Source organism: Engystomops pustulosus, chromosome 2 (genome assembly GCF_040894005.1).
Source record: "Engystomops pustulosus chromosome 2, aEngPut4.maternal, whole genome shotgun sequence".
Lineage (NCBI taxonomy): Eukaryota > Metazoa > Chordata > Amphibia > Anura > Leptodactylidae > Engystomops > Engystomops pustulosus.
Window position 1 is genome coordinate 127,164,617 of NC_092412.1, and position 14,000 is coordinate 127,178,616.

Sequence of the window (14,000 nt, forward strand, 5' to 3'; positions counted from 1 at the left end):
GATACCTCGGAACGAGTGTAACGATCCCTGACGAAGGAGACCATTCCTGTCTCTGAAACACGTAGGAAATTTGTTCCGCGTTTGTTCCCGTAGCTCCAGTAGTGACGTCACCGAAGCAGACACCGGAGAACTTCAAACAGCGTCCACGCACAACCTAACACGGTCACCGGCCAGGGCTGCTCCGGATCCGTGGCAGAAGAAACAGTGCATCTATCCCTTACTTCCCCTCCAGGTTGTTGGACGGGAACAGAACACCGCAGCAAAAGGTAAAAACTATCATTTCATATTGGAGGAGTGCGATATACAAAACCCACATTTGTTTGCATTTCTTTGTTAATACCATGATAGGAGGTATTTAGTATATTGCAGCACCAGTTAGACTCAGTTGCGCCAGTAAGCACTTGTCTGTATAAGTATAAAAAAAAGTTCACCACATCCCCCACACATACAATATAAACAATTATCTAAATTTATGGTTTAAGTAACTTTAAATAACAATATTCACAATGAATTACCATTTAAATTATTCTACTTACTTGTTTTATCAAGTTCTAATCGGAAGAGAAGATCCAAAAAATCCCTTGCTAGCCCTTGACCCAAAAAGATTTTTACAAGGTTGGCGGCCACTTCCTGTCTACATTCGGCAGATGTGGTTTCATCAATCAGAGTTATTAAATGTCCACTTTTTTCCTATTTAGTATAAACAGATATTAGGGATTTTGGTAAAATAAAGTGAACTGTTATTTTCAGTAGAAGAATATCAACAATTGAATAGCAGCTCTGAATATAGACCCAAAGCTACAAATTAATATTAAAGAATTTCAGCCAAACCCCCTTGTATAGGGGGAGTCGGCTGACTTTTTGAAGTATATTGGAACCCCCCAATTCTTTGGCGAGCATTTATCAGGGGAAAATACCATGGATATTGAATTTAAACAAGCCCAATCCTATGTTGATGTACTGTATATAGTCTAGTATAAGCTGAGGCCCATAATTTTACCACAAAAACCTGGTAATACCTATATTTTTTTACTCAAGTATAAACAGAGTTTAGGTTTTTAGCACATTTTTTTGTGCTGAAAAACTAGGCTTATACTCAAGTATATATGGTAATTGTTCTTTCCCAGTATACTCATAGAGATAAGCAAACACTTTTGAGCTTGCATATTTGCATGTACAAAGACTGGCTGGAAAGAAAAAGGTGTATGACCACCTTTTGCATTATGACAATTTCGATGTCTAATTGAATAATGGAAGTGGCTGCATCCATTAGGTATACACAAGAAAGTAAGACATTATAGCTCATGCATGAGCCTCTCGTGTACATCACTTTAATACGAATTCCCATAATACATGGTCACAACTCCTTAGGTATTAGAAAAAGACAAGAATATGACTCCACATTCACTAATCCCATTGCTTATCTAATATATAAAGCTGTATGTATGTGTGTGTGTATGTCCACTAAAGGAATCTGTACCGTCGTGTTTACAATCGCCAGTTGTTGCCTGTGACTCAGGGAACGTCTTAGACCAGGTTTTGAGCCAAAATTTTAACCCCACACTTTCCAAAATCCACTTATTATCCAGCATATACAGGAGCCCTTGTCTTCTGCTGCTGCTGTGGCGGTTAGAAGCTGAGCTGTTATTGGTTGCTATAGACAATGAGTATAAGAAGCTTATGTATGAGGTAAGATGGATAGAGACAGAGATAGGGGGAGACTTATCAGACATATCTGAGGTAAAACTGTCCCAGTTGCCCATGGAAACTAATCAGAGATCAGCTGTAGTTTTATAAACAGCTGCAGGAAAATGAAACTTGATCTCTGATTGGTTGACTTTGCCAACTAGAGCAGTTCTGTTCTCAGGCACTTCTAATAAATCTCTCCATATACAAAGTGATAGTCGGAGACAGAGACAGTCACTGAAATGAGAGTGGCCGAGACACAGACAGTCACTAGAATGAGAGTGGCTGAGACACAGACAGTCACTGGAGTGAGAGAGGCCAAGACACAGACAGTCACTGGAATGAGAGTGGCCGAGACACAGTCACTGAAAGAGAATATCAGAGACAGACAGTCACTGAAACTGCCAGAGACAGACAGTGTTTGTTAACCCATTCTATTTTGTTACAGCTGAGAGCAGTTATTTACTATCTCGGGCAACACCGGGATCTACAGCAAGTTACTGTTAAAAATAAGCCTCTGAAGTCCAGTAACATGGCAAGTGGTGCATACTAAGGGTTAATGTGAATCGTTATCTTCTCTTATGCATGTTCATTTATTAGTTGACTGAGGATTATTCTAAATCTATTTTTGTTTGTCTATGAGCAGCAACCCCTGACTGCCAGGCAGCAGCTCTATACCGGGCCAAAGCCAGAATGCTTCAACTTTAAAAAAAATCCTCTACATTCCCTCTGGCTTCTTTTCCCAGTGGCTCTGTCTTCTTCTCTTACTGCCTGCACGCATATACTATGACGGTGGTGTGACATCATAGTGTGTGTGCATGGACAGGAAGAGAAGAAGATGCAGCCGCGGGGAGAAGAAGCCAGAGGTAAGTATAGAGGTTTTTTTTATGCTGTAGACATTTCTTTAACCCCTTAAGGACGCAGGGTTTTTCGGCTCATTTCTCGCTCTCCAACTTCAAAAATCCATAACTTTTTCATTTTTACGTGTACAGACCTGTGTGAGGGCTTATTTTGTGCGTAACAAATTTTACTTTCCCGTAATGTTATTTATTTTAACATACCGTGTACTGCGAAGCTGAAAAAAAATTCCAAATGTGGAAAAATTGAAAAAAAAACCCTGCACGTGCGTCACGTTCTTGTGGGCTCAGTTTTTACGACTTTCACTCTTTGCTCCAAATAACACGCCTACTTTATTCTTTGGTTCGGTGCAATCGCGGTGATACCAAATTTATATAGGTTTTATTGTGTTTTAATACATTTTCAAAAATTAAACGAATGTGTACAAAAAAGAAAAAAAATTTTTGCCATCTTCTGACGCTAATAACTTTTTCATACTTTGGCGCACGGAGATGTGTGAGGGGTCATTTTTTGCGAAATGAGGCAACGTTTTCATTGCTACCATTTTGAGGTCTGTGCGACATTTTGATAATTTTTTATGTTATGTAAAAAGGTGTAAAAGTCGCATTTCGGACATTTGGGCGCCATTTCCCGCCTCGGAGGTCACCGCCGCCTGTAACCGTTTTTATATTTTGATAGATCGGGCATCTTGGGATGCGGCGATACCTAATATGTTTGTGATTTTTACTGTTTATTATGTTTTATATCCGTTCTAGGGAAAGGGGGGTGATTAGAATTTTTAATATTTTATAAATTATTTTTATTTTTTAAACTTTTTTTTTTTTTTTCCCACTATTTTTTAGACCATCTAGGGTACATTAACCCAAGATAGTCAGATTGCTCCTACCATATACTGCAATACTTCTGTATTGCAATATATGGCATTTTTGCAGCACATTCATTACAATGAGCCACTGGCTCATTGTAACGAATCTGCAGATGCCAGATAGTCTCGGGTCAAACGAAGACCCGAGGCTACCATGGCAACCGATTGCTGCCCCCCGATGACGTTCGGGGGCGCGGCGATTGTAATAAAGATGGCGGCGCCCGCGCGGTGCCGTCTTTTAACCGCTGGTGGCGTTGAAAGGGTTAATTAGCAGTGGGGGTTTGCTGCAATATGCAACAACCCCCACCTCTGTATGAAGAGGACTCAGCCCATGAGCCCTCTTCACACACTCCTTATACCTTTGTGCCGTAGAGCTACGGCGCAGAGCGTTAAGGGGTTAAAGAGGGGCTCTGCTGTGGACATTTCAATAATGAGTGAAGCTCTGCTGTAGACATTTCAATAATGGGGGGAGCTCTGCTGTGGACATTTCAATAATGGGGGGAGCTCTGCTGTGGACATTCATTAATGGGGGGAATCTCTGCTATGGACATTTCATTAATGGGGGGAAGCTCTGCTGGGGACATTTCATTAATGGGGGAAGCTCTCCTGTTGACATTTCATAATGGGGGAAGCTCTGCTGTAGACATTTCAATGATGGGGGGAGCTCTGCTGTGGACATTTAAATAATGGGGGGAGCTCTGCTGTGGACATTTCAATAATGGGGGAGCTCTGCTGTGGACATTTCAATAATGGGGGGAGCTCTGTTGTGGACATTTCATTAATGGGGGGAAGCTCTACTCTGGATATTTCATTAATGGGGGGGGACTCTGCTGTGGACATTTCATTAGTGAGGGGAGGCTGCTGCTAGACATGTTACTAGTGAGGGGGGGGGGGGGTCTGCTAGCAGCTGCATTTTCCACCCTAGGTTCATACTCGTGTCGATATGTACAGATTTTTTTTCTTACAGTGAAAAGGCCAAAGACAAGGGAACATTGTAGGTGGGTGTGGAGAATACAGAAAGTGGTATTATAGTGGCATTATAATGTCCCCTTTTTTGCTCCTTCTTATATTGACATTATACCCTTTTCCATTCCTGTGCTCAAATGGGTATACTTTTATGGTATCACCTTTAACCCCATAGTGCAATAAGATGTAACCTTACGTCTTGCTGCGCATGGGGGAGTATGAAGAGGGCTCACGGGCTGAGCCCTCTTCATACTCACCGGGCATTTTGTGCCGCCATCTTGGCTCCGATCGTCGCTCCCCGTGACTTCATCAGGGAGCGGCAATCCGGCAATCCGTTGCCATGACAGCCTCGGATCACACAAAGATCCGAGGCTATCATGATCGAGGCTATCTATTACAATGTGTGATCTGCACATTGTAATAGATTGTATGCAAAATCAATCAGACAACCTAGGGTTAAAGTACCCTAGGGAGTCTGAAAAAAAGTAAAAAAAAATAAATGAAAAAAGTAAAAAAAAATTATATTAAAAAACATAAAAATTCAAATCACCCGCCTTTCCCTAGAACTGATATAAATATAAATAAACAGTAAAAATCATACACACATTAGGTATCACCGCGTCCGAAAATGCACAAATCAAAATATAATAACAATATCAAAATATAATAACCGTTTTTCACTGCGCTTAACCTCGTTAAACGGCGCCCGAAGTTGCAAATGCCATTTTTTTTGCCATTTTGCAAAAACAGAAAAAATTCTGTAAAAAGTGATCAAAAGGTCATACAGTCCTAAAAATAAAAGCATTGAAAACATCATCAAAAGTTATTAGCGCAAGAAGATGGCAAAATGAAGAATTTTTTTTCTGTATAGGAGGTTTTAATTTTTGTAAATGTATGAAAACATTTTAAAACCTATACAAATTTGGTATCCCCGTGATCGTACTGACCCAATGAATAAAACAGACCTGTCATTTGGGGCGCAAAGTGAAAGCTGTAAAAACCAAGCCCACAAGAAATGGCGCAAATGTGTTTTTTCATCATTTTCACTGCATTTAGAATTTTTTGCCCGGTTCCCAGTACATGGCATGGAATATTGAATACTACCACTACAAAGTGCTATTTGTTACACAGAAAACAAGCCATCACACAGCTATTTACATGGAAAAATAAAAAAGTTATAGATTTTTGAATGTGGGAAGCGAAAAATAAAAACGCAAAAACGAAAAAGGGCCTGGTCCTTAAGGGGTTAGAGATCTTTTGTACCACATCCAAATCAAATATTCAGTTCTTTCTCTCTCTTTTATCTTGTTTGAGGCCCACCTCTTTGTCCCTTTAGCATAGATTTTATGTATAGTATATGGAATGTTTTGAAAACTGCATCTTGCTATTGCTATACAACTTCAAAATTATAATTCTAAATAATGACTATTGTATAAAGAAATACTTTTGCAACCAGTAGAATCTTTAAAATACTATATAATTGCACAAATCCTACAACCAGTGGGATCTTTAAAATATAAACAAATGTATAAGGTCTTAATCTACAAATCATAATGTATGTTATCTTTTTACAAAGCTAAGTGAAAAATAATGCAACTGTGACCTTTCCTTTTTAACAAAATTCCTTCCATTGTTTAATAAGTCAATACTGTTTTGATGTGGAAAGGACGGCACATTAACCAAATGAATGGATCAGATCCTATTGCTTAATAATGCACATATCAGATGGCACAGTGGCCTAATTATTAGATTCTATGAGTGACACGCTGGCACCAGCAAAAAGGGGTAATTTTTTTTCAGCGTATCCTTGTTTCAGATTAACAGCTTTTTTTTTACAATTACCTAAGATTCAAGTATATTCTTTTCTATTCAATTAATTTGTAAATGTAAAGCAAACATTGACTAGAATTTGTATCAAGTGAAATGTATGCCAGCTACTGTATTCAGATATCCTATAACACAAAGCTAAATTGAAACACAATACTAAAGCCTAATACAACATTGCATCTGTTCACTCTATTATATTACCTTATGAGATGCTTTAACCTCCTGACAAAGCACCTGAACCAGAGGCTTGTAGTAATCTGATGGTAGAACAGTCTCATCACGGAGACGTACTTGGAGCTGTAGAGAACCAAGGTTTCCCCTAAATAGAAGTGGCATTAGTCAGTGTTTATGAAGTTTTCATTTTGATATATTGCATGTTCTTGTCTATCTATTTATCAATTCATCCATTCATCCATTAATCAAAGTGTTGATCAATCACTTTATACAATGGGGCACAATTACTAAGAACAGTGCCTGTGTAGGATGCAGTGTGCACCAGATTCATGATTTGTGGAGCCCATTCTTCATGAATACACTGCTCCAACGCAAAAAAAAAATGCATTTTTTTGGTACACCTTTAACTGTGGTACTTTGCATAATAAATGTGGAACACAGTTCAACTGAGAACTGGAGCGCTCTTTTCAGTGTTGCACCAGGTATAGTGCAGATGCAACACAAATGTGTCGTATGCACCTGAAATGAGTCTTGGACTCTTCTTGAATACATGTGCATGCAGTTTACACTGAAAAGAACGTGTAAAGTCTGACAGAAAACTGGCACACAGAATTTAGTAAATTTGGGCCAATAAGTTTTCTCTTACAGTTTATGTGAAAGTGCAAAAATCAGAAGTTGTTGCATCCTGATAAGTGGATAAATAAATGGTGACTTGGAATTAGCAATTTGATTGCAATTTTCATTGTTGTAGCTTAGGAGTAAATACTTAGTTGCAATTTCATATATGTTGTGACACAGTCTGGAGACGTGGTGGATGGGGTATATATTTGCCCAAACGTCAATTTATTGCTAGAAGCAACCAGGAAATGTACAATGTAGATCAAGCTTAGAGACCAGAAATACCATATATACTCGAGTATAAGCCTAGTTTTTCAGCACAAAAAATGTGCTGAAACCCCAAACTCTGCTTATACTCGAGTAAAAAAAATATAGGTTTTACCAGGTTTTTGTGGTAAAATAAGGGGGGTCGGCTTATACTCGAGTATATACGGTATTTCTTTTTCAGAAATAATGTAATCTCCATTGATCAATATTTGATGTTTGTCAGTGGTACCATGCCACCAGAAAAGAGTTTTACAAGATTACCAAAGTATATCAATTAAAAAAAAAACATGATCATTATTAGAGAACAGCAATGACTGTTACACAGAGAAAGATTATAACAAAATTTTCTGAAGGTTATAACAGTCCCCAATCAGTAGGAAGTGCACAAGTCTTTGCTTTATATGACTTCAGCACATCTGTAGCCACAGGACATCACTAGTCTCTCCCATTGGTCTGCTGTGACTTTGATTCACTCTTCTTCGAGTCTCTTCCACAGGTCTGTGACTATTGTGGTTTTTTTTGGCCATAACTCCCCAGAGGTTTTATATTTCAAGGAACTGCTTTACCCATTTTGCTGTGTGACAAGGGGTATGCCCTGCATGAAAATTGCTGGCTGACTAAGTGATGAACACAAGGAAGGAACCATGTAGAAGGTTTTGATACACACTTGCATATCACACTTGGGATATGGGTCGCAGGGGCACTCGTGTACCTCCATGTGCCCCCAAAGCCTCTGGTAAACTCACCTCTTCTGGCTCCAGTGACGGTCTCTGCAGCTCCCGCGGCTCCCACATCCCCGTCTCCTAGGGCAAGCGCGGCTGCTCGAAAAGATTTAAAGGGCCAGCGCGCCGATTGCTGCCGCCTTCCCAGTTAAATTCCCAGCCCCTTCCTGTGTCCCCTGCCGGATCTTTGTGCCTCACAGTCTTAGAAAAAGCTCCCCAGCGATATTCCTGTGTATTCCCGTTCCAGTGTGTTCCTGCTCCTAAGTCCTGTGTTGCTGTTGCTGAGTCCCTCCGTGTTTCTGTGTTACCAGAGTTCCTCCGTGTTGCTGTGTTCCGTGTGCCTGTGTTCCCGTTCCCATCTGCCTGGACCTCCCGTTGCTGATCCCGGACTGGACTTGACTCTGCATCTCTGCCGCCTGCCCTGAACTCGACCACGAGGATGTCTTCTGTAAAGGTACTTTGACCTCGGCTGCCACTGCGGGCTAGTGGCACCTGTGGAACGACCTGGTGGTATCCTCCCCAACAATTCCATCCCGCTTTGCGGTGGGCTCTGGTGAAGACCAGGTGCCACTTAGACTCCGGTCCCAGGTGTCCGGTGGTACCACCTCCCGCGGTGGTCTATTGGTCCACACATCCCGAATCCTGACACATTTACCTTGCCAGATTCCTCTAGAAGTGGTTGTCTCTTGAGAATAAACAAATAGTGCCAACAGTAAGTAGTCAATAAGCCACATGGTAGATGGCTGGCCAAACCCACCAAAATCAATCCTAGAAATTGTCGTTTCTTTTTATAATTCCAATCCATCAAAGCCCAAAGTGTATGTTTGGGTGCCAGAAACCATGGTGAAGTAAAACAGATCCACGGCTGGTGAGCTTTCCTAAACTACACAAACTGAAAATGATCTCCCTCAGCTTGGAATGCCACAAAACATTGCACTATAATTACTTCTGCTGAAAGTCAAATGTCTCATACTAAGGGGATTAACACATCACAAGGATCAATCTTCTCTACTGGACTCTACAATCCTTAGTTTCAAAGTACAGAATATTTACTTAACACAAGTAGTAAATTCCAAAGAGACCCATCTATTTCCTCTAAATACATTTTTTTAGGGAGAAGATGAATGCGCTAATAAAAGAACCTAACGTAAAGATTTTAAATGCTTCCTGAAGTGCTTCTTATGTGTTTCTAATGGTCTGACATTTTCCTGGCTGAATTTTCCAAAGAGTGACTCATTGAACTGTTTTACGTATATACTTATTACCCAGGGTGGAGGTACACAATGCATCTAAGGAAAAGGAAAAAAATCCTGCAACCTAACAAAGGGACACCATAAAAAAGACAACAATAATTAAATAATAATCATAAACATACTCATCCATGCAAGCTTTGGATTTTCCAGGACTTAGTCTGAACCATCCCTCTTCCTGTAAATCCTGTTGAAGTCCATTTAAGTTAATCAGGACCTGAAAAAAATGAAAGGAGTGTAATAATAAGGAGTAAATAATAAGGAGTGATGGTTTTCTACATTACAAAAATATCTGTACCTTTTTACTTTCACATTATATTGACATTATCTGATAAAACAATATGTTACTTTACTATCAGCATAATTTCTTTTAATACAATTCTCAAGGCACGTTGCAACCTATTGTATATTTCTTGTGAAGTACTGAAAATCATTATTATCTAATGATACTGTCATCCAACACTAACCCACAATCAACACACTTAACTTTATATCTATGCATACAAGGATACTGGCTGGTGAATGGCTCAGGAAACTTCAAATGTACTGCATTATTAAAAGATTGTTGGGGCATCTTTTCATCCTTGGTGACACACACAACTCCTCTGTAAAATTCCACTATACTGTGAAAATATCCATTATTAAATACACATCTCAATTGCTAATTTAACTGTGGATATCTCCGGTTCTATTTCACCTAGCGATTCTCCTCTTTAATAGGGCACCAGAATAATATTTATAGGTACCATGGTTCAGGACAGCTAAAGGCACAGATAATAATAATAATCTTCATATAGCGCCATCAAATTCCATAGCGCTTTACAAATTGATAGGGGACATATACAAATATAATATTACATTACAGAGTACAGTATGGGCAATAGGAGTGAGGGCCTTGCACACAAGAGCTTACATTCTATGAGGATGAGGGGGTGACACAAGAGGTAAAAGAGATTGTACAATGGTCCAGCCATTCTTTATAAAGGAACAATGTAAAATAATTTAATAAAAATCAATAATTTAAATAAAAATTATGCTGCTTGAACCAGCCATCAGAAGCCTGGAACTTGATATTTGGTGTTCCTTCCGTGTTCCCGAGCGTTTCCAGACGCCTCAGTGGATTCTGTGATTCCCGTGTTGTTCCCATGTTCCTGTGGTGGTCCTGGTATCCTGTGGCGGTCCTGGTATCCTGTGGCGGTCCTGGTATCCTGTGGCGGTCCTGGTATCCTGTGGCGGTCCTGGTATCCTGTGGCGGTCCTGGTATCCTGTGGCGGTCCTGGTATCCTGTGGCGATCCTGGTATCCTGTGGCGATCCTGGTATCCTGTGGCGGTCCGGTAATCCAGTAGCCATACGAGGTCCTGCCAGCCATCCGAGGTCCTGCCAGCCATCCAAAGTCCTGCCTGCCATCAGAGGTCCCCGTCTCCCTACCTTGGCTGCCGCCGCAGGCCTGGTCGCGCCCGTGGAGAAACCTGGTGACTCCCCGCCGCAGCAAGACCATCCCGCTTTGCGGTGGGCTCTGGCGAAGACCAGGAGTTCACTTAGACTCCGCTCCCGGGTTGTTGTTATCTCCCGCGGTGGTCCAGGGAGTCCACTGACTATTACCCTGAGACTGTGACAATAAAAGGAAATAAAGTCTTTCTTTCAGCTCACCGACATGTAGGAGGCCATATGAGGATCGGGCGCACGGAGCAAAGAAGTCGGGCCGCTCCGAGACAATGTGGAAGAACAAACGAAGGTAAGCTCCAGCGAGGATCCAAAAATGTGGGAAGTCAAGAAAAAATATATGAAAAAATCAAAAAAATGGAAGCATAAAAACTAACTTTTAATTCATGAGGTTAAAAAAACCATGTGCACACGGGAAAGAAAAAAGCCATGACGCGTTTCGGAAGTCAATCCTTAGTCATACTGGCGTGTGTGCATGTGGGAACTTGGGGCATTTAAAGTCTAAATGGAAACACCCGGTATGCATGAGAAGAAGGAAGTGACGTAATGGAGACACAGTATCAGGGAAAGAGGGAAAACCCGATGTGGACAGAAAATGTTTACAGATGTAAACAAATTGTAAACAATGAAAAGATCTAAAAAGATCAGGCAAAACTTGAAAATGCGGTAGGTATGAACTTAATAGAAATGACATAATAGAGACACAGTATGAGGCAAAAAAAAAAAAAAAAGGGGAAAAACCCGATATGGAAAGAAAAATGTTTACACGTATAAACAAATTGTAAACAATGAAAAAATCTAAAAATATCAGGCAAATCTTGGAAATACGGTAGGTATAGACTTAATAGAAGTACATGAGGTCGGATCGCAAGTTTAAACCATGTGGATGGCTAGTATTTAAAGTAAGTATCCAAAAAGCCTCTCTAGTGAGTAGGGTTTTGCGCCAATCGCCTCCTCTTTTAGGTGGGGGAACTTTTTCGATAACCAATGCCGACATATGTGTGAAAGAGCCAGAATGAACAGTTTTGAAATGTTTTGCTACATTGGACATGTTTCGTGAGCACATTTTGTGTGCATCATTTACATGTTCTTGTAGACGAATTTTAAATTTTCTCACTGTGCATCCGACATATTGTAGATGACACGATGTGCAACTGATAAGGTATACCACATGGTGACTGTCACAGTTTACATATTTATTAATATTGTACAATGTCTGGTGAGCGGTGGTATAGCTTTGAAAGGTGGCAGACTTTTTCATGAATTTGCATACCGTGCATCTATTCTGACCGCACTTAAAATTGCCTTTAAGGTGTAACCAGGTATTAGTATGTGTGCTGGAAATATCAGCACTAGAGAACATATTAGGTGAAACAATGTTGCCTATGGTGGAAGCACGTTTGGCAACATATTGTACACCATTAGACAGAATTTGTTTTACTATAGGATCCTGGTATAAAATAGGTAAGTTGTTTTGTATGATAGTTTTGACCATGGAAAATTCTTCACTGTAAGTTGTGGTGAAAGTTACACTATTAGCTTGCTGTTGTTTTTTACGGTTTTGCTGTGAAAATAAATATTCCAGACGGGGTTTAGTGTCTACTATTCTTTTAGCTCGTTCGAGGGTATGTGTGTTGTAACCCCTGTGTTTGAAACGGTTGTCCATGGTATGGGTTTCAGAGACAAATGTATCAGAGTCGGAGCAAGAGCGTCGTGCTCTGATGTACTCTCCGACTGGTAGGTTCCTGATAGTGTGCTTGGGATGACAGGATTTTGCATGAAGAGTGGTATTGCCTGATGTAGGCTTTCTATACAGACACGTGGACACAGAGTGGGAAGAGCTGTGTCCTGTTAAAGTGATATCCAAGAAATGTATGGAGGTAGTATTGAAATGATGAGTAAATGTCAGATTAAGAGTATTGTTGTTAATGTAACTGATGAAATTGGGAATGTTACATATGTCATCCGACCAAACCAAGATGCAATCATCTATATATCTACCATACCATTTTATGGATTTAACAAAAGGGTTAGTGTCCGTAAATATATAATGTTCCTCCCACCATGCCATATATAAATTAGCTAGAGAGGGCGAGAACTTGGCCCCCATAGGGCAGCCTTGTACCTGCAAATAAAATTCTTTGTCAAAAGCAAAAAAATTTGTTTATACGTGTAAACATTTTTCTTTCCATATCGGGTTTTTCCCCTTTTTTTTTTTTTTTTTTGCCTCATACTGTGTCTCTATTATGTCATTTCTATTAAGTTCATACCTACCGCATTTTCAAGTTTTGCCTGATCTTTTTAGATCTTTTCATTGTTTACAATTTTACATCTGTAAACATTTTCTGTCCACATCGGGTTTTCCCTCTTTCCCTGATACTGTGTCTCCATTACGTCACTTCCTTCTTCTCATGCATACCGGGTGTTTCCATTTAGACTTTAAATGCCCCAAGTTCCCACATGCACACACGCCAGTATGACTAAGGATTGACTTCCGAAACCCGTCATGGCTTTTTTCTTTCCCATGTGCACATGGTTTTTTTAACCTCATGAATTAAAAGTTAGTTTTTATGCTTCCATTTTTTTGATTTTTTCATATATTTTTTCTTGACTTCCCACATTTTTGGATCCTCGCTGGAGCTTACCTTCGTTTGTTCTTCCACTGTGACAATAGGTTTGCCTAAAGAGATGGGTTTTAAGAGCACTTTTGAAATGTTGGAGGAGGGTATTAGTCTAAGTCCAGGGAAGGGCATTCCAGAGAATATAAATAGAAAGAGGATCCGGCACTCACGATTTAGGTAAAGAAATCCTTTTCTTTATTGGTTAAAATCTGTCATAGCGATCACAAATTCAGGTACATAGTAATATTAGCAATCAACGCATTTCGGCGAATAGCCTATTCACCAAAACGCTTTGAGCGCTAATATTACAATGTACCTGAATTTGTGATCGCTATGTCGGATTTTAACCAATAAAGAAAAGGATTTCTTCACCTAAATCATGAGTGCCGGGTCCTCTTTCCATTTGAAGTTGCTGTAGCAGCCTGTAGTAGCCTGAGGGTGCGTTCACACGTTGCAGTTAAGCTTTTTGTCAATTGAACAGGTGAAAGACATGAACTGAACGAGTGAATTTTATTTTGAAGGGGAAACCTGCTCCACAAATGTCATTCACTCGTTCATTTCACCAAATGTCTTTCACCTGTTCAATTGACAAAACTGCACCTAAAACCACCTCAACGCTGATTGCGATGCAGTTTTAACTGCAATGTGTGAACGCACCCTCAGGCTTTTCCTGTGCACCAGGTAAGGATAATCATCACCCTC

At 40.1% G+C, this 14,000-nt stretch overlaps 1 protein-coding gene across 7 annotated transcripts in view; it reads right to left on the bottom strand.

Moving 5' to 3' along the window:
* Positions 1–14,000, bottom strand: part of LOC140118429 (ras GTPase-activating protein 4-like) — a 132,012-nt gene that overhangs the window by 19,785 nt on the left and 98,227 nt on the right. For all 7 annotated transcript variants that reach the window (XM_072136332.1, XM_072136329.1, XM_072136334.1 and 4 more), the window contains 3 exons: positions 9,359–9,450; positions 6,404–6,521; positions 537–690 (listed from right to left, as the gene is read on the bottom strand). In XM_072136332.1, the coding sequence (XP_071992433.1) occupies positions 537–690; positions 6,404–6,521; positions 9,359–9,450 (364 nt within the window). The remainder of the gene's footprint in view (positions 1–536; positions 691–6,403; positions 6,522–9,358; positions 9,451–14,000) is intronic.